The sequence below is a fragment of the Setaria italica genome, chromosome VIII, assembly GCF_000263155.2.
Source record: "Setaria italica strain Yugu1 chromosome VIII, Setaria_italica_v2.0, whole genome shotgun sequence".
NCBI lineage: Eukaryota > Viridiplantae > Streptophyta > Magnoliopsida > Poales > Poaceae > Setaria > Setaria italica.
This window is the reverse complement of record NC_028457.1, coordinates 30,110,872-30,132,071: the sequence shown is the minus strand read 5'-3', so window position 1 is coordinate 30,132,071 and position 21,200 is coordinate 30,110,872. Positions and strand designations below refer to the sequence as shown.

At 41.2% G+C, this 21,200-nt stretch overlaps 1 protein-coding gene across 3 annotated transcripts; it reads left to right on the top strand.

Annotated features, from left to right (window-relative positions):
• Positions 1 to 7,100: 7,100 nt before the first annotated feature.
• LOC101752950 (protein ALWAYS EARLY 2) lies at positions 7,101 to 19,676 on the top strand. Of its 3 annotated transcripts, none has more exons than XM_012848486.3 (22): positions 7,101 to 7,258; positions 7,366 to 7,558; positions 8,026 to 8,148; positions 8,424 to 8,522; positions 8,607 to 8,669; positions 8,887 to 8,964; positions 9,599 to 9,788; positions 9,936 to 10,189; positions 10,285 to 10,657; positions 11,234 to 11,317; positions 12,401 to 12,687; positions 13,786 to 13,833; positions 15,474 to 15,510; positions 15,596 to 15,771; positions 15,853 to 16,031; positions 16,104 to 16,386; positions 16,645 to 16,872; positions 16,960 to 17,124; positions 17,819 to 17,959; positions 18,046 to 18,264; positions 18,873 to 19,148; positions 19,253 to 19,676. In XM_012848486.3, exons 3-22 carry the CDS (start codon positions 8,044 to 8,046, stop codon positions 19,424 to 19,426), a joined length of 3,459 nt encoding a protein of 1,152 aa, XP_012703940.1. In that variant the 5' UTR covers positions 7,101 to 7,258; positions 7,366 to 7,558; positions 8,026 to 8,043; the 3' UTR covers positions 19,427 to 19,676. The 3 variants fall into 3 exon arrangements, with proteins under 3 accessions (XP_012703940.1, XP_012703938.1, XP_022684833.1); XM_012848484.3 differs by having other exon boundaries at positions 9,924 to 10,189; XM_022829098.1 differs by lacking the exon at positions 7,366 to 7,558 and having other exon boundaries at positions 7,111 to 7,258; positions 8,026 to 8,152; positions 9,924 to 10,189.
• The last annotated feature ends 1,524 nt before the right edge of the window (positions 19,677 to 21,200 follow it).

Sequence of the window (21,200 nt, the reverse complement as noted above, 5' to 3'; positions counted from 1 at the left end):
AAAGACAAGGAAACCTGCTGGTTGGGCCTGGGCTAGTTCCTCTCAGCATCGGATACGAGACTGGGCCCAGATTGTGATGATGCCCCTCGGCGCAGATTACGGGGCTTCGGTATTATCCGTCGGATGCATCTCATCTCTGCTTAGCCCAACTTTCGCACGCTCCAGCCACCGTCAAAAAGGACACGCGTCAGCGGACAGATGGAGGAGGCGGAGGAGAATCCCATTTGATTTCAAAGTTCAAATGCATTTTTCTCTTTAACCGTTAATCCATTTTGAAATCCGTTTGAACCACTATGTTATTTGGAATTAATGCAACAAAATAAGATCTAATATACATTTAATTTTAATTTTTATATGTATTTTTTAAAATTAACATTTGGAATGTATTGTTTCAACATTTTGAATAATTACTTCAACATTTTGGACATACTTCTTCAACATTTATATACAAAATGTTGTCTTATCTATCCGAATTGTTGTACTAAATTTGATAAAATGTTGAACCTAACATTTGAAAATTTGACTGCATTAGTTCAACACTTTAAGTATATCTATTCAATTTTTATGCTTAAAATGGAAAAATAGTATAATCAGAATGTGGGTTATTTTTTCGGAACGAGTTGAACTAAACTCTTCGTGTTAAAAATTACTTCACCATACATCTTAGCATATAATTAGGTAATTGGATCTCTATAAAGTTCAGAGCACGCCATCGCCTCCTTCCTATCCCAATCCAAAAGCTAGCTAGGGTTTCGCCATGGCTTGCGACCCCAAGATCGTCGACATGCGCGACGCCGACCCTCTCGAATCAGCAAGCAAGATGGCTGGCAAGGGACTCCTGTTGTGATCGTGAAGGTGGAGAGAGATGAAGAGGTGGCATTGGTGGTGGCCGTCGCCGCGACCGGATAGTCCAATGGAGTATCCGGCCGCCGCCGCCGCCACCGCCGCCGTCGTATATTACAAATACGGAAATGACGTAAGATTTATGGATTTTGGAAAGTATCGATTGCGGAGGTGATCAGGACCTGGGATGCGAGGATTCTGCTCATCGATTCACCGTGGGGATCCTCGGATCCGCCTGTTGCCCATGCTGGCCTGCGGCTGCGCTGTTCTCATGGTTGCAATGCGCTGGATCCTTACGGAGTTGTACCCGCAGGTACAGGCCTGCCACTGGGAGGGTACGGGCAAACCCATTTTTATTCATACCCAAATCCAAATATATATTATCCAATCATCGCCCACCTCATCCTTACTCATATCCAATGGATAATTAATTTTGTACATGTATATCCAATTGATTAATCCTATCCTCCCCATTTCTAATATGTATATAATTTTCTACCCATACCCTCCTCATTTGAGGTGGGTATGGATTTAGGACGAATTAGACCTGCCCACATGAGTTCCTCGACGAGAAGCTGGAGCTTCTCTCGAGCATCCGCAAGTCGTTGCTCGCCTCGCAAGATGATTTCGCCAAGTAACAGGCGTGGATCCGCGAGATGAACGAGAGGGACGGCAGCGTCATGGTCCCGGCGGACGACGTCAACCCCACAATAGATGAGGCGCAGGAAGAAGAACTCGATCACTTATCTTTGCAGGAAGAAATCAATCGCTTGTTTGCGCAAGTAGGAGTTTAGGCGTATAGTAGGAGTTGTTGCATGGTTTGGCAAACTGCGCTAGCATTCCAAACGCAGCCTTACGGTACTATAGTTTCTGAAAACAGCAACACTCCAAACAGGACCTGGAGATGTTTCTCTTTGCTAACATTGTATCATCTTGCAGGAGTCTATGGTGTACAACATAATCCCTGCCAATCTTTCACAGGAAGGGCGGATGTTGACAATCGTCACTGATCTTTTTAAGGAGCTCAATTCTAGTGCAGATCTTCGCCGGGACATCATTTGTCGACTGTACAGGAATGAGTATCGTCAGAGGTTCATTTATGCTGAAGAATATCCTTAAAAGTATTATTAAGGTGGTGAGGATAGGAAATGATGCCAAGGCGTGTCCCATGCCCAGGCCACATCCAAGGGAGGCAGACCAGGAGCATTTCCAGACATCGTCCATGTCTACAAAATTAAGTACTCCCTCCAGTCCCAAATTACTATTCGTTTTGGCTTTTCTAAATATACATCTTTTAATATGTACTTAGATATATACTTATGTCTAGATACATAGTAAAAGTGACGTGTCTAAAAAGACAAAAACAAATAGTAATTTGGGATGGAAGGAGTACATGTGAAACAAATTAAGCAAGTGCATGAACAGTATACGTTTTGTTGAAATGAAGTCATGCCGGTCACTACACAATGGTACTAGTATATTGAGAAAGGGATAATAAAAGCATAAATGAAGCTAAATAGTTGTGTGCGCGCTTGACCTGCTGCTGAGTACTTAAAGCTATAAAAATCTTTGATTTCTGTTGCCTACCTGTGCATCCATTTGGAACGGAAGCATTGCCCGTATAGCCAGTAGGGCAATGGCATATAAAACTTACTGGTGTATTCCTGCAATCATTGTAGCAAATGTACTCTCTCCGTCCCACAAAACCTATTCATTTAGAAAAATTTAGACAAGATAGTAGCAACGCTAAAAATCCAAAATACCCCTAATAACTCTTCTTAATTGGATAGATTACCGAGTACAATTAATTATGCATGCATGCTTGCAGTAATTGTCAGATCTATTAGCCTTCGTTATTTAGCGAGTCTGGCTCGGGAATCGATGGTGGAAGAAGGTATTATGAGGGTCTTTGTTGAAGGGTTTGAAAGTTATATAAACACTCTTTGTGGAACAAGTTTGGAGGCTAAGGCCAATCTCAGTGCATGGTTTCATCGCACTTTTACCAAGATTGCCATGTCATCTTTTCAATGAAATGAAATTGTCACTCTCATTGCATAGTTTCATTGCACAACTTCATAGACAACCTGCAAAATTTAATTTTTATATGGAATTATGATCAAATTTGTTTTGTGATGAAACTATAAAATCCTTGGAGCAAGTTTTATTGAGTTTCATAAGACTTGGTAACTGTGCCATGTGGGTTTTATAAGGATGAAACTCTCCTCTCCTCATAATTAGGTTGTCATGTCATCAAAACTCTGATATGGCATAGAATTTAATGCCCATAAAATCTTCCATGATACTCTACTAAGACTGGCCTAAATAAACAGTCTTTTTAGGACGGAGGGAGGAAACATCTGCAGAGTTGCATTCATCGATATCTAAACAATCACAAGGGTATTAATTAGAGGATGAAAGGTTGTTTGCATATTCTTGAAGAGAGAGAAGATGAAAAGAAACAAGTGGATTAACCACTGTACCTTGGCATCCATATGGAAAGGATTGCCTTGATAACCATCGTAGCATCAGCACCGATACCCAACGGGGCTTTGGCAACTGCTATGGTTACTGCCACATTAGGGGTGAGAAAAATCACGTAACTTGTAACTAAATCACGTGCGCGTGTACGTTAGAGCTTTCCGAAAATCTCTAATATTTTTTTAGCGTAAAACCCTTTAATCCTGATTGGTAATAATATACCTTTAGTCCCAGGTGGAATAACCGGGACTAAAGGTCAGGATCTTTAGTCCCAATTCTTAATCCTGGTGGAGAAAATCGAGATCTTTGAGGTTTCCCAATTAGGACTATAGCCTATTTACCATTAGTGATAGGTTCCATCATGACATAGACAATGAAAACTTCGAGGAAAATTTTGGAAGATTCCATAACATGAGTATGCTTCTGGGTGCTCACACTCATCTATGTCTAAAAAAAGTACACGTACAACAAACTAATCTAAAGTATGAACAATACACGGTTTGTTAAAATGGTACTCCAGTGCTGGCATTTATTTAGAAAGAAAAAAACTATAAATGAATCTAGACAGATTTAGTTCGAAACCTAAATCTATAGTGCATATATACCGGATTCTCATTTCTAAGAACCCAACTCCTTGTACCCTTGTGATAGTCCCTGGATCAGTAGCTATTACATACAGAACTCATCTCAGCATAATATCATTTTCATACAATGAATTAGAGTCCATCATTGAGAATTTACATCCATACTAATGTGGAATAGAAATACGGTACATGCCCCTTGGGCTAATCGTCAAGTAGAAATCTTGTGTAGCGGTAGCTAGGGCTTTAGGACTTTATCTCCGATCTTCACCCCATGCATCCTTGAGCGAAGCAACACAATGACCCTTTAACCAGCACGGTCAACTCAAGCTCCAAGTCTAAACCTGCAACACAAGCATGATCAACTCAAGCTCCAAGTCTAAACCTGCAACTCACGAACTGTCCCAAGAAAGTGGGACAGGTCCACGTCACCATCCGCATATGGCGAGCTTTAAGGTGGCCTATACTAGTATATAACAAAATATCAAGGAGTAATGGCTTGGGTTTCCTATGCAGCAGCAGCAAATAAATGAGTAAATCTTCATCATCCCAACTATATCACAACACCACAGCTGTCCCTAGCAATCCAGGTTCCATCTCAATCTCACCTCCATGTCTCCTCTCAAGTCGATGGGAAAGCTCCCACCCTTCCCATCTCAACGGCCAACGCCGGATCCTAATCCTAAACTAGTAGCTGTCAACCCATCCTATAGTTTTAGAAGAGGGGGGATAGAATATCCCAAAACATTAATATGAAGAAGCCAATTCCAGGGGTGTCCATATGACTGAGGTCACGGCTATACGTATAGTTTTAACTTTGCAACATGTATACACCTGGACCCACTCGGGCTGCAGATGGTGTATGGCCATATTGAGACACAGCCCACAACCAAAACTCTCTAGCCGGAATGGTGCCAGCTTGCATTCTCAAGCTTGGACCCATTCAGAAGACCGAACGGTCCCGGGACCGTGAATCTCTAACCTAGCCAAAAGTGGTGTTGAGGGTCTCGGAAACAAAGGGCTGGAAACAGGACACAGCTAGGCTCCATACACCCTCGTGAAATGGCTAGCCCAATCCTAATGCACTACTCCCACAGTGCTAGTACCGCCTAGCTAGGGAATAGCCGGAACCCACCCTCACAATGGGTAAGTGGTGTGCATGTTCGAAAAATTCCCGTCACCATGTCCAATTGACTCAACTAAGCTAGAGCAACCAAGTCTCCAAATGCGTATCCACTGAAGTGGTCTGCCAATTGGCACCTATTATAGGTATGGCTGCCCAACTCCTCAAATTCAATATCATCACAATCTCAACTAATCAGTAGGAAGTGTCCAAAGTAATCTCCCAAGCCCCGACCTGAAGGCCGGTTAATGTCTGCTCACTCTAGGCGGAGGTTCGAAATTCTCCAAGTTTTCCCAACACTCAACTCACACCAAGAGGTTTAAAAGCACGTCTATTCCCAACACATGTAAGCATAGCATATCATATAAAGTGGAGTAGTGGGTTGGCAAGGATAACAAATATAAAATAAGGTTGTGCAGGGGTTCATGGCAATCATCCATGTGATACAGTAAAGCGCTAGCATTCTACTTGCAATGCCTAACAGGAGTTCAAATCAGGATGGGCGTGAACCTAGAGCATTGTCTTACTCCTCCACTTCAATGTAGTCGAAGTTGTCCAAGGTTGTTGAAGTAGTCCGGGGTCCTCCAGGAGTCCTATTGTGCGGATTATAAATAAATAACAATATTTTAATAGCAAATGTATTCCAAATAAGAAGCAATAAAGAACAAATAACTTTAAAAGCTACACTAATGGGTGCTCCATGATTTTAGAAAAATAATGAAACAGGTTTCGTATTTTTCTGAGCTACAATCGATTTATTATGAACTAGCAGAAATGCTCGTGCGTTGCTACGGATCCTTAGTTGCTCTCACGTTATTATTTGCTTATTCCTAATATGTTAGCTTCGCTTCACAATATGTTGGTGCGTTGTCCCTAGTAGTCCTCTCTTTGCGAGTATAGTAGTAGAAGACATTTGTGGGTGTTTTGATGCCATCTGTTTATTACGTGGGACCCACACATGGAACTCGTGCGTTCCGACGGAAGTGGGGGTGCGCATAGCTTTGAGTGGCGTACCGCTGTTCGGAGTCCCATTGCCGCAGTAGAAGGCGACCTACGATGGGAGCTATGTCCAGATGTCTGACGACGATGACAGCGCAACCGTTTGTTGGGCTTCATAAATAGAAACAAAGCTAAGGATGGGAATAATTAAGTTTGAAGGTCGTATCTTTTTAATACAAATTTTTGCATACGATCTCGGATGAATACAAACTTTATATCAAAATTGTAGAGCCCGATGAGATTTTAAACTTTGTAGTTGATAACTTTTTCATTCGAGATCGTTTAGTAGTCCAAAAATATGTTATAAGTTCAAAGAAGAAACACATTTGCCACATCATCGATCCACAACTCCGTAAACTGAGTGTTGCTATTGGCTGAACTCTCCTCCCATCCTTCCCTCATACCAGCCAACCTTATCTCCTCCCTCCCCCCTCTCTCTTCTCTCCCACCTCTCGGGCGCGCCCTCGCGGAGGAGCCCCGACGGCCGGCGTGGCCCCACGGCGCAGGTGGCCGGCCGGCTCCAGCTCCATGGTGGCGACAGGCGGCGTAGCCTAGCTGAGGCCGACCGGCGCGGGCGCCTCCACCTCCACAATTGCAGTAAAGTTTGAGACTTTTTGCAAAATATCAAGACATATTCCAAGGACTGCGGGTTGAGCACGAAAAAGTTGAGGGACTTTTTTCAAAACAACTACGACGGTTGGAAGAAGCAACCGTACTTTAATATTAAATATATAGATTTGCAAAGATGTAAATCAATTTCTAAATTTTAATTAATTTTGGGAAAAAAAAAGATGAAAAGGGATGCCACATGGCAGCGCAGGAGCATGCCACGTGTAAGGTTCCTAAGGCAGGCCAAGCATGCTGATGTGGCATCCACGTCAAGTTGATGTGGCGCACACGTGGATGCAGCGGCTGGTGGACTGGGTCCATGATGGACCGGGTTAGGGGTTCACATGGACTGGGTCTACGGGATCGGGTATGGCTCAGGCTGGATCTGGTGTGGCCAAGGGCCGTGTGGTCCGCTCTGTTTTGGGGGTGAGGTGGCTGGACAAGGTATGCACACCAGGTGCTCGACAATTTCGCAAGAGGCAATTCTCCCTCACCTCCCTCCACCATTTCGCACCCTCCCCCTACTCCCACACCATTCCGGCGAGGCGGCCCCTCCGGCTCCTCCCTCCTCTCCGGTGGAGCGTCGTCAGCTGCGGTTGCGGCTCCCCGTCTTGCGCCTCGGTCGGTGGGTCCTCGTCCTCCTCCCCTTCGACCCTTCCCCCACCCTACTGCTCTGGTTCCCATCCCCGTGCGAGTGTTCCCCATCTCACTGCCCCTGCCCCCCGCCCGCAGATCTGCCGCTCGCCGGAGTGCCTCGCAATCCGCGGTTGCCTCGCGGTGGTGGCCCTCGCACCTGCTGACGCGAGGCAACGGCGACCCCGATTTGAGTGGCCACCGGAAACGCGCGGTTCGCGTCACCTCCGGGGGTTTCCCTGGCGCCGTGATTCCCTGCCTCATCGCCTGCGGAGGACCAAGGTCTCTCCTGGTAAGCCCTATCTTGCTGCCTCACTCCACCCCCAATTCTCGAGCGGACAGTTTAATCAAGCTCTGGGCTTTATGGGGCAGGGGTTGCACAAATTCGCCTTTGCTGTAGTTGTTGATCGGGGCCGCACCTGGATCGCGGCCTTAGATTTTTATAATTCAAATAATGGCAGCCAGACGTATCTGGCTGTGTCTCTGCTTGCAGAGCTTCACTCCAAATGACATGCTCTGTTTGAATGATGTATTGCTAAAATTGGCTCCTGCATAAAAGCTAGCTGCTGTTGGATTTTGAAATAATAAGGCAATCAATGCCATTAGATATTGTGGTAGGGAGATTCGTCCTTGAAAGTTGAAACATTTTGATCGTACTCACACTAAGATACTGGAGCTAGCTTTAGGTACATTTTGAAACATTTTCTGTCCTTTCCTAATATGAGCTTAGTAATAATCTCCAGTGAATTGTGTTTTCAGGTAGTTTAAGTGATTTTTATGGCTTCTGCAAGAAAAGTGAGAAATTCGAATAAACGCTATGCCAAAATCAATGATGATTGGAAGATTGAAGATACAGCAAGTGTACCTAAAAGTAAAGTGCGAGTAAGTACATGTGAAAATCAATATTCCTTTTCTTCTCACGTGCAAATTTTTTGTTCGTTTTAGTTAATCTGAGAAGAACATGTTAGACATCTATGGGATTATGTAACAGTACGGCATGGTAGTATTCTATGGACTATAAAGTATTAGTTATTTTTTCTAGAAATAAGTGTGGTTTTAAGTTTGGTTTTGGGTAGTGTTAATGCATTTGAGTAGTTAGCAATACCTTTGCTTCATCTTTGATCATTGGTAAAAGAAAAAAAAAATCTCATTTGCAGAAAAAAAAGTTATCAGACATGCTTGGGCCTCAGTGGAGTAAAGACGAGCTTGAGCGCTTCTATAGTGCCTACAGAAAATACGGAAAAGATTGGAGGAAGGTCTGTTTTGAGCTTATCTGGACAGAGTTGAGACAAGGGAATTGCACCTATGTGATACTTGCTGATTTTCATTTCACTTTCTAGATTGCCGGTGCTATCCGTGATAGAACATCTGACATGGTGGAGGCTCTTTACAACATGAATAAGGTAAATATTGGGCTTTTTTAAATTATATAACCACTCGGCACTCGTTTTTCCATTTACCTAAATTTCCCTAGATCAGTTCAATGGATTTTTTTTATCAGTTCCATGGATTGCGAAGGTAGCAGTGCTTAATTTCTTGTATTCATGTTTGTCTGCTAATTTTCAACTATTTGCATATACACACTTCAGTGTGCTAGATTAACATGTGTGGCATATCCAGGCCTATTTATCTCTTCCAGAGGGAACGGCAACTGCCGCAGGGTTAATTGCCATGATGACTGATCACTACAATATTCTGGTGAGACTATATTTTAGGGATTACTAATATCTAGAGCTTCTGTAATTCTTTTCTCTAATACACGAAAATCTTGTGAATATTTATAAAAGTTGGCGCCTGAAAAATACATTCTATTTGCATCTTTTGTGACCGTGGACTAAAAATTACTTGCTCCAGTGACATATACAAGTGCAGTAGGATATCAATAGTTTGATACAGTCTTCAATGTGTCTCTTTTGACTGCAAATATCTATAAAATGCTTCATCTTAAACAAAAAGAGTTATATGTTATGAAATTGTATTTCATGACTAATCTATTAACATCAACATTGTATTCTCAATCTGTATAATTTTTACATATTGATGATCAAAACTAAAAAAAGTTTGACATAAGACAAACCTAGATGGACTTATATTTGTGATCAGAGGAAGTATTATAGTTAGCAAAGTCTCAAAAATGTATTCTTTTCCATTTAGGTATATGCAAAATCAGTAATTAATTTGGCATCAACCACAGATCTAGAACTATTTGTTCCATCCATGAGTACAGTTGTACTGAATTTCCTGGCTGGTGAATGTACTTATGTGGCATATGCGGCTTCAGCTGCCGTGATTTATTGAAATTACTCACAAGGACATCTGTTATGGACTGTAGGATGGAAGTAACAGTGATCATGAAAGCAATGATTCACCAAAAACTTCTAGGAAGCCACAGAAACGTGGCCGTGCAAAGTTTCAATCTGTCTCGAAGACATCTGATACACGTTACCCTGATCAATTGCAATCTCAGCCTGCTTCATCGAGCTATGGATGCCTTTCTTTGTTGAAGAAAAAACGTTCAGGAGGTAATTTGAGATAGTCCTATGTACATGCATGGTTTGTGCAGCAAAGTAACATACATAGTATGATTATTGTATAACCTGGCTGTGTGGGAATCTGAGATATACATAATCCTTGCAACTTAATTGAAATCTTTGTAGACCTGTTTGTAGGGAATAGGCCACGTGCTGTTGGAAAAAGGACTCCAAGAGTACCTGTTGCCAGCATGTACCATCGAGATGAGAGGGGTGCACCACATAGACAAGCAAAACCAGATTCTAACAATGGTGATGATGAAGGAGCTCATGTAGCTGCACTTGCTCTGGCAGAGGTATATCAAAGAGGAGGCTCACCTCAGGTTTCTCAAACGCCTGGGAGATCTGGCGACCGGATGTTCCTGTCTCCCATTAAAAGTAGTGACAGAAAAGTAAGAAACTGGAATTTTATGCCTTCTCCCCTTTTTGTTAGTCACCCATTTAGTAAAGTAATTTCATGACCAAGATGCCTGTTTGGCACTTGCAGAATGCTGATTCAGAGATGGGAAGCTCAAAGTTGCATGGATTTCAGTTGGATGCTGATTACCCTGAAGCTAGCTTAGGAAGTAGGGAAGCCGAGACTGGTGACTATACTAAAGGTGCATCCTATTTGATGACTAACAAAGGATCTCCATCTGGAAAACCTCAGAAGAAAGTAAAGAGGTCTCAAAAGAGGAGGAAAAAAGCTGTACGCAAAACAGGTGATCAGTTTGAGTATGATAGAGAGGCTTGCAGTGGTACTGAAGAAGGACATAGTGCGAGAAAGGCGAAAGAGGAACCAGAGCTGGAGGCATTGGGAAGAAAAACTGCGTGGCCATCTAGCACATCAAATAAAAGAAGCCGTCAACTGTTTTTTGATGGTATGTCTATATTCTAGCAGTTACCTTTTTTTAGTAGGGCATAGTACTGAACTATGAATGACAATAGCATTCTCTTTTTTCATATACATATTGAAATTTGGGCAATGGATAAATGTGTTTAATTTCTTTTCTGTAACTGTACTGCACAATACTTTTTTCTCAATCTGTGGAATTAGATACAAAGACAATTCCCTTCTAGTGTGGGATGAAAGTTTCAGCAAGGTGATCAAACATGTAGAAATAACCATGTTCTGAATCATCTTTTTCACCATCCAATTTCTATTCCAGAATATTGGTTGTCTTGCGTGTTTATTGCACTATAAAATAAGATTTTATGGTTTCTGTAACCTGGGAAACATAAATAGAACCACACAGTGTTGTTACTTATCGCACTCAAATTCCTGCCATGGCGGTGTCCTGTTTGAGGATTTATTTTATTGCCTTTTAATTTAGTCGTTTGGCTTTGATGTACGTTCATTATTGTGATGCTTGTTAGTTGTAAGGATAACCTGTTTTGTTCTTGCTTTTACTCCATCGATGCAGTGCAAACCTTCAATCAACCCTCTTGTTTTGCAGATGATATTTCAGCTCTAGATGCATTACATACTTTAGCTGATCTATCTGTGAACATCCTACAGCCATCTTCAGTTGTTGAATCTGGTTAGTCTTATCTTATACCTTTGTCACTTTTTGTGTTAATGTTTTAAATACTACATTCAGATGCAACCCATTTTACTCCGTTATTCCATTACCCTATTATTTTTTTCTTGTACTTAATGGCAAGATGGAGAACAATGCATTTTTTGTATCTTAGCAGGTGCAGTGGTCTTTTTTTTTTTGCGTTCAACTCTATCTCCCACTCTTCTGACACTAATTTGCATAAAGGTTATAGACATGTTCAGAAGGGTTAGAGTACATGCCAGTGTTGTATTTCACCAGCAGTGCAGTAATGCAGGGTTTTGTTTTCTAACCGCTGACCACTGGAGGACATTGCAATTTTTTTTTCTCAAACATGCAGGAGAACAGCATATCTTTATGTTAAGAAGAGAAAAAAGGGCAGAGAACCCTTATAACACACACAAACCAACACATTTACCCCCAGGTTCGGGCATTGCAAAGTTAATAATTCTATGAGTAAGTGACAATAAATAAATCAGGGTCATTTCCTGGAACACATAGCTGGTGAGATAATTTAGAATGAGGGGGCAAAAGTGCCCCACAACCACAATTACAAAAGAATGCTGTTGTTGAGAAGTCACCTTTGTTTCTATTTGAGACAAGCCGTATTTGGATGGGATATTAACCAGCATCCATGACAAATATGAATTGGATCACCTGCTGCCTTCCACATGTCCTCCAAATTTTTGCAAACTGATAATTTTGTAACGTCAGTCAACAAAGTATTGACTCTGCGATGTCCTCCAGCAAATGCCACAATGGATGTCCACAAAACATATTTAGCCTAATTTATACCACAACCTCCCATTAATCCATGCATAGTGATAGATATTTTCTAAGTTGTAACAGCCATATCCACTGCATGAGAAATCCCACAACAAATTTTGGTAAAAAGTTCTACTTCAAAGTTAGCTTGCATCAATATTATATTTGTTAATGATTTTGTTCACCTTTTTTAAAGGTGGCTACCTATCTTGCTTAGTAGGCACCAGACCATCGCTCACCTAGCGCTTTTTAGCACATTGCTTGATAGTGTTACTAATAGGGCACCTAATGATCTTCCAGAGTCGTCAGCACAGATTAAGGATGAAAATAAAGACAATGATTCTGATGGAAAGCCTAGTATTCCTGCAGCCGTTTCAGTGTATGAACAGAAAGATTACTCCAAAAGTATGGCAAAAAAACTCAAAAGGCAGTCAGAAATTGCAAGCACCGATATGGTTACTAGGAAAAAAGCCAAACTTGCTAAAGATCCTCATCATGATGGGAGCACCACTTCTGAAGTAAAGCAGCAAGCTTGTACATGTGGCGTTAAAACAGAAAAAAAGAAGAGGAAATCTTCCACGGGAAAGGTATGTTCAAAATTATTATTTGTTAAGTATTCTGCAAGTAACAGTCTTGTTTGCTCTATAATTGAAGGTTATAAATCGTGTAGTCAAGTTCATTAACTGCTGACTGAGTTCGTTATGGATTGGCTTCAGTGTAGTGTACATGCTGGCATCGGTTGATGTATTCTCATATGCCAATTCTAAAAGTACTCATAATTTAAATTTATGATTGTGTATTGTGTGTTTCTTATATCAAACTAATGCGAATAAATATTGTGCGTCAATTGGTGAGCATATAGTAGCACATAAAATTTGCAAACTACGCCTGCAATATTGGTAGGACCACATGTCAGCTCTTAGTGTGATAGCACCACATATAGTTATCTTGACCTGCGAACGGGCCTCTAGCTGAGTTGGTTAGGTGGCTCTAGTAGCACTCCTCAGGTCCTGGGTTCAACTCCCCGTGGGAGCGAATTTCGGGCTGGGGTTGAAAAAATCCCCTCATCTGTCCCATGCCAAAGCATAGGTCTAAGGCCCGGCTCAGGTCGTTGGTCGTCTCACATGGGCTACGGTGCCGCTATGTAAGGTTGGGGCAGGGGGCAGGTCGAGTTTTTTAGTTATCTTGACCTCACTATTGCTTGTTGGCAATGGCCAAGGTGAGTTCCTAGAACTCCTAGAACACAACACACACACACTAGAGCTGGAGGTAGGAGAAGGGGATAGGAGAACAGCACACACACGCACAAACACTTTTCACAGGTTCAATTTGGTGCTGCTGAACTGAACTGAGCTGCAGCTGCTCTTCTACTTCTTATAGAACCTAAAGTCAAATTAGATTACATAATGGTATGAGTGCTTCTACCAACTACCTACTACTAGTACTATACAAGACAGGGCATGCTTGCCCTTCTACTCATGGCACTGCTGCCATATACGGCAGGCAGTGGCCATACAGCCGGCCAAGGAGCTCTACCTGCTCCATTGACTTTGCAAAAGGAAGAGAGAAGTAATGAGCTGAGCAATTGACTAACATTGCTATTCCATCTTCTACCACTATTACTTAGTTCCTTGCTATAATTCATTTATGTTATGCATAAACTTGTATGTTTTATTCATATACAGGTTTCAAAAGATGAAAAGAATATATTAAAGGACGTGGAGAAGACTGAGGTATCTAGCCCAACTCTTTCTTCTTTCTTTCTTTTTTGCATCCGAGACTTATGCAATATATTAATCGGCTGTTTGTTTGAAGTTCAAACCACCCCATCCTAGATTGATTTGTCCATTATAGGACCACTCCGTAATTTTCATGGGACGTCCCTGTGCCTTTTTTCCATACTAGACTTGTTCTTATTAGAGACAGGTTGGTGATAGACCAACTTCCTCCATTCCCTAGACCAACTTCCTCCATTCCCCAAACCAAATAGCCCATAAACTTGTGGCATGCATTCTCAACTTAATGTGGATAGGATTTTAGTTTCGCATACAATGGATATAAATTAGTGATATAGGCAACCTTAACCTATTTAGTTTGATTGTATGATAAGTTTTTAGAGCCTGGGTTTGGCTATACTGAATCTACTTTAAAGCAGTAAAGACCTTTTTGTTGTTGCATATAGTGAAGAAATTAATATGTAAGTGTGTAGGCTAGGTCACTAATGTGATTTGACTTGTAGGCTGCCTGCTAACTACTTTTTGGAGTTTTGTTCATAGTCTCTTACTGTGCAACCGTTTGTAATAATTGTCATATTCCTATAAAAGTAGAATTCATTCCTTTTTCTGTTGGATTTTGTTATGTTGTAAATCCTTTGACACTCAAACGATATTTTTACCAACATCAGCATTTCAGCCATGTCTTTACTTCTGGGATTTAGGTTCCAAAATATCTTATTCTGTCAGGTAACTGCTAAATGATATATGAAAAATTAGCAATTAATATCATGTGAAAGAAATGTTGACATGCTATTCAGTTAGCTGCATTTCTAGTTCACCTTTTTCTTATTTATTCTACGACTTCAGTTATGAGCACTAAGGTCCGTAGGTCTAATTTTCAGTAATGGGTATGTAAGAGATGGTATTAGTATTAGACTATTACATGGGGTAGTATTGTCACCAAGAAAAATAACCAATAAGCATGTCCCATAGTGTCACAGAATCTGAGCTGGTTAGATTACAGAAACTGACTGGACATATTGGGACCCCAGCTGAACTTTGTTGCCTATTTGCCTGTCTGCTTATTCTTATCTCTCCCTTTTCTACATAATTTCCTCTGGTTTTGTGTTTGTCTAATATTGCACAGTGTTTAGCTGCAATATTCTTGTGAAATAGCTATCTAATCTAACACCTACAGAATTGAGAGCACTTGGCCAGATAATACCAGTTTTTCGAACCCTGTCTCAGTGTTTGTCATTATGCTTCTGTAATGACCTATTGGAAAGGTTCTTTTGCTGTATATATCCTGTGACATATATCATCTATGTATTACATCCAATTTTTTTTATGGCATGCCATCCTTTCTTGTTTATTGGTAGTTTGTTGTTTGGATCACAGCATGTGGCACCAGCTGTGACAATCATAATACAGGCTACGAAATTGAATTTGACATTCTGTACAATAATATCAAAATGGCATGCATCATATGGCATGATTGCAATGTACACAATTGTACCAAGCCTTCACTGAACAGCTCTCTAGTTATTTGCTGTGTCAAATTTTCACCCACCCTTGCACAGTCAAGTTTTATATAACTAATCTCCTCATGCTTGCCGGATACAACATGATTCTTGTTCTGGTATATCTGTACATTATAGGTTTCTGCTGAAGAAGGGAAGGTGTCTTCTAATAAAGGTAGGCATACTCATATTAGTCCAATTTCGGAAGGGATGTTTTCCAGCACATTCTGATTTTGGAAAAGTGTTCATGGATATACCAGAGACAACTGCACGAGGTGCAACGCCTCCGCAAGCTGACTTGACCTCAAAGGTCAAAAGCCGCCGAAAAGGAGGCATTCAAAAATCACTAACTCAAGAATGTAAACCTACTGAGGGCGCTGATGATTCTGGAAGTGATAAATTGTCTTATTCATTGAGTAATATTATTGATGTCAAGGTACTGCTTTTTATCTTGTTATATGCTGATTGATGTGTTTCATTACTTGACATGGGTGAAAAGTCTCTTAACTTATTGCAGGACAAACTCTCTCACTGCTTGTCATCACGTTTGCTCCGTAGATGGTGCATGTTTGAGTGGTTCTACAGTGCAATTGATTATCCATGGTTTGCAAAGAGTGAATTTGTTGAGTATTTGAATCATGTCAAGCTGGGTCATGTTCCAAGACTGACTCGTGTTGAGTGGGGTGTCATACGGAGGTTTGTAATCTTCAATATTTTTGTTAATGTTAACTTTAGTTGTATTTGCCCCCTAAATTTAATGTTCTGCAGTTCTCTTGGAAAGCCCCGTCGGTTGTCAAAACAGTTTTTGTGTGAGGAGAGAGAGAAGCTTTCCCAGTATCGTGATTCAGTCAGACAGCACTATGCTGAACTTCGATCTGGCATTAGAGAAGGTCTACCAACGGATCTTGCACGACCTCTTGCAGTTGGGCAGCGTGTTATAGCCTGCCATCCTAGAACCAGGGAACTTCATGATGGAAATGTCCTGACTGTTGATGATAATCGTTGCCGGGTTCAGTTTGATCGACCTGAACTGGGTGTTGAGTTTGTGATGGTAATCAATTGCTATCTCACTTATGTTTTTGATAATTAGAGTTTAGTTTCATTTAATGTCTTTTGACTTAAATGCTTTGACCTGATCTTTGTGATCATACTCAAGAAATTACCATGACTTGCAATAATTTAGTAGAATGGTTAAGCATAGAAGATTGTTGTCTTATTTCCGCTGAAGATTGTTATGACTAGATACATCAGTCTTCTCGACACTGATAGCATGTCAAATATGGTTTATTGAAAGGAATTTGTTTTTCAGGATATTGATTGCATGCCCCTGCATCCTCCGGAAAATTTCCCTGAGTCTCTCAGACAGCAAAACATTGTCAATGAATATTATAGCCGCTTATCGGAAGCAAATGAGGATCAGATGAAAGAATTGGGTAATGGAGGTGGAGCAAGATTCACATCAAATCTGAATGGTGCTGATGCAACCTTCCATATCCCTCCTGGTCATCCAATAAGTACTTTAATGAAGCAAGCAAAGGTAGCATGTTTGATGCTGAAGCTACTTACTTTTGTATAGCCAATGCAGAATAAGCTAACTGTACTCCTTTTGGGATTTACGCGATAGGGTGACTCAATTGATTCCATTGCACAGGCCAAAGCTACAGTTAATGAGGTTACAGTTGCTACACAACAGGCGATCTACAATCAGCCATCCACCCTCTCACAGATACAGGAAAGAGAAGCTGATATAAGAGCTCTTGCTGAACTATCACGTGCTCTCGATAAAAAGGCAAGTGCAACAAGTCTTGTGCCTTGTTTTTCGTCCCTCTAATGTTTGCAAATGGATACAAATTGCATAGCTCAAATTGAAATCTCCACCATCTTTGTTTTCTAATAAGTTGCTGTGTTGCATTGCAACCTAGAATTCGATGTACACAAATCCATACACAGATTTGTATTACAGTTGACACTGAGTTGGTCATAATTGTTATAGTAATGCACTTTCAATAATCTGGCAGCTGATATTAACAGTTAACCTATTAGTATAGTCTATCTTGCAGTAGTGTTTTCTTAATCTTATTATTCAGGCTGGCCCATTGTGGAGTCTTGATAATCCATCAACTTTCTGATACTTGAAATGGGCTACCAGTGTTTTTTGTTCAAAAAAAAAGAAGTGGGCTACCAGGCAGAGCATAAAATGGGAATAATCTGCTCATCTGGTATGAAAGATAGTTCCTTTTTAGTTCCCAGACCAGGGTGTGCCACACTGTGCCTACAGAGTACTATTTGCCATTAAACATCATTCAATTCAAGCATCATTATTGTTGTAAGCATAAAAGAATTATTGTTGTAAGCATCATTATGGTCTGTGGTGTGTATTTGCCATTAAACATATTGGATATTCTTTTTTTTAAAACATACACGCTTTTGTATTTACATCATTCAATTCAAGTGGGTTATGATGAACCATAAATCTGTTGCAGGAAGCTTTGCTGGTAGAATTGAGGCACATGAATGAAGAAGTGTCTGGAAAGCAAAGGGATGGGGAAATTATTAGAGACTTGGAGCATTTCAGGAAGCAATACGCCATGGTGCTTGTGCAGCTAAGAGATTCCAATGATCAGGTAACCTTCCCAATTTCAAGCTATCACTTTAATAACTTCGGTTTTCATGTACCTAGTTGAATGATACAACATATTTTCATACACAGGTAGCTGGAGCCTTGCTTTCTCTTCGCCAGCGTAACACATATCATGGGAATCCAGTACAATCATATCCTAAATCTATGGAAAATGGCATAGCCTTTGCTGGAGCGCCAGATCCGTATAACCTTTTCGGTTATATTAATCCAGAGTCTGGTTCCCAAGTGATTGAAGTTATTGAGACTTCAAAATGCAGAGCAAAAATGATGGTTGATGTTGCTATCCAGGTCTGTTGGCGAGAATTATTGTATTCTTTTCTGTATCATGTCATGCTATCTGACCTAGAGTTCCTCATGTTTCTGATCTACTTATTACTTTATGTAGTTTGAATACAGCTGTTCACTTTGAACTGAATGAGCATTGCTTTCCATATTTGAGGAGAACAAAAATTTAAGATCTACATGTACAAAAAATCAATAAACTGACTCAGTGCTCGGTTCTCACTACTCTGTAATAACTGCTAAAAGAAATTGAAACTACCTGTCTAAATACTTGATGTTTAGTTTCATGATGAAACCTGGGACCCTGTTTATCTACCGATCATCTCTGTTTGGAATTTTCTTAGTTAGTTATTAACTTGTTTTCAATTGGATATTTGCTTTTGAGAAACACTGCTGTCAGCTTGTTGGGGCAGGTTCCATATATTGTACTCTTGTTAGTTATTTCTATTGTTGGATTAGAGGATTCATTTAGTTAATTTCTGTATTTCGCTGAAGCATTACCTATTTATTCTCCTTTTTTGGTGCTACATAGAGATATGAGTCCTTTTCCCTTCACATTTTAAATTTATTTCATTCCAATGCCCTTATCGCTGCTTTTTTTCACTCTTGACCAGGCGATGTGCAAAGTGAGTGAAGGAGAGAACCCTTTTGCAAAAATAGGTGAAGCATTAGATAACTTCAATAGCCGTGGTACTGGCTCTGGTTCAAGCATTCTTGGCATAAGACGGATACCTCCTGATTCAGGTCAGTCAAATGCATCGTATCAAGAGAATGGCACACCTGCTCCTGCAACAAATAACAGTTCAAGATTGCCAAATGGTGGTAATTCCGATGGCCAATTTCCTAATGAGTTGATTTCATCCTGCGTCGCTATGATGCTCATGATAAAGGTAAGCCATCCAAGCTCTGCGTGTTGTTCAGACTTCAGACTTAAACATTCCAGCACTCCCACTATGCCTAATGGTCTAACGCTGCGATCCGTACCATTCTCCAGAACTGCACGGAGAAGCAGTATCACCCTGCTGAAGTCGCGCACATCCTCGATTCAGCGCTGTCGGGCTTGCAGCCGTGCAGCTCCCAGAACATCCCGATCTTCAGGGAGATCGAGATGTGTATGGGCATCATCAAGAACCAGATGCTGGCGTTGATACCCACTGCAAGTGGCTAGCTCCACGCCTGCTGGGGGCAATCCTAGCTAATGTATTTGGGAAGCAAAAACCCGGACAACTGTATGTGGCGTGTATTATTCATTTTTTTTCCTTTTCTTTTTTCTTTTTTTGCTGTGTTACAAGGTGTATGTCATTTGTACATTTATACATTAAAGTACTGATGAAAAATATATGCGCACTCTCGCAAGGGGGCTACGAATGAGGAGCGAACTCCCCAAATTTCAGTATATAAAGAGGCATTTTTAGATAGCGGCGCAAAGCTGATGGTGCAAGATACATGCATGGATACACAAATTATGCTGACTTTATCTTTATTTCTCACCCTTTGTGCACATGAATATATGCATATATGGAACCGACTTTGACCAAAACAAACACGGTTATGGACCGATTTACACAACCATTTACAAGAAAACAGAAATAGCACTTCCTTTCCCCTAAAAAAAGAGGAGGAAAGAAGAACGCAAGGTTCTTTTTTTCAGGTAAAAAAGAAAGAATATCTGTTCTTCCACTAAACAGCCATCAGAAATGGCTTTCCGGTACAACTGTGCTGTTCACGAAGATGTAATAGCAAAACATCGCCGAGCATACCATGCCGGCAGCAAGATGTTCCTCCTCCATGCTGTACTGTCTACTTGCTTCGTTCGCAACCCCCCGAGCTGGCACGTAACGAGTTGCGATTTCGTCCCCATCACACATCTCCCTGATGAAAACAGAGGGTACTTCGTGGAGAAGGCTGCTTCTTAACTCGCAAGTTTTCAACTGAAATCTCCACTTCTCGCATTGTGGGCCGGCCTTTCTTCATCCAGTTTAGTGCACCTTGCTGCTAGTGCAGCTACTTCTTGGACTTCACCATCTCCCTCTTCCATGACCTGCTTTTCCATGACCTGCGGATCTATACTATGCCAACCAAATCACCTTCTGTGAGTAGTCCAAAATGTGAAGCAAGACTGTCACTGCTCTCGGAGTTTGTACAGGGACGGTTTCTTTCTAGTCAGCAATTCGACAAGAAGAACACCCAACCTGAAAACATCGCTCTTACCTGTCAGCCGACCCGTGTAATAGTACTAGTACATGGGATCTAAATAACCAAATGTTCCCTGAACAGCTGTAGTCACTCCTGTCTCATTGATTGGGACATACCTTGAAGCTCCAAAATCCGACACTTTAGCTGTTAAATTATCATCAAGAAGTATGTTAGAAGACTTAATGTCCCTCTAAAATATTGGCATTGTGTAGTAGCTGAATGTAGATAGGCTAGCGCTCTAGCAATTTCAACGGCAATCCTTAGTCCATCATCCCAGGGTAGTGTGATATTGGACCTTCAACATGAAGATGGTGAGAAAGTGTTCCATTTGAAATGAACTCGTATACTAATAATGGAACTTCTGTCTCAAGGCAGCACCCTAGGAGCTTCACCGCATTTCTATGGTTGTTCGATTTCTCTTTGTACCACTATCTTTGATTTCTTGATGGCCACTACATGAAGGTATAATATTCCTTTGCACACAACACCATGTCCTCCACCACCAACCTCGCGAGATCTGTCAAAACTGTTTGTGGCCTTCTCCAGATCTGCTAAGGTAATAATCATCCTTTCACCAATATCTAGCATTCCGTGATATTAACTGCTGCAGTAGCAAACCATGATTTTGACTGAAAAATCTTTCTTTTGCTTTTTGAGCCTTCCGTAGCTTCATCTTCCCTCCTCAGACTCTGCATCAAACTCGGAAATGTTATTGGGGGGGGGGGGGGGGGGGGGGGGGGGGGGCT

Coding starts and splice junctions, on each gene's coding strand:
- LOC101752950 (XM_012848484.3), top strand. CDS start 8,044: ATGGCTTCTGCAAGAAAAGTGAGAAATTCGAATAAACGCTATGCCAAA. Junction 15,772..15,852: donor GTAATATTATTGATGTCAAG/GTACTGCTTTTT, acceptor AACTTATTGCAG/GACAAACTCTCTCACTGCTT. Junction 17,960..18,045: donor TAAGAGATTCCAATGATCAG/GTAACCTTCCCA, acceptor TTTCATACACAG/GTAGCTGGAGCCTTGCTTTC.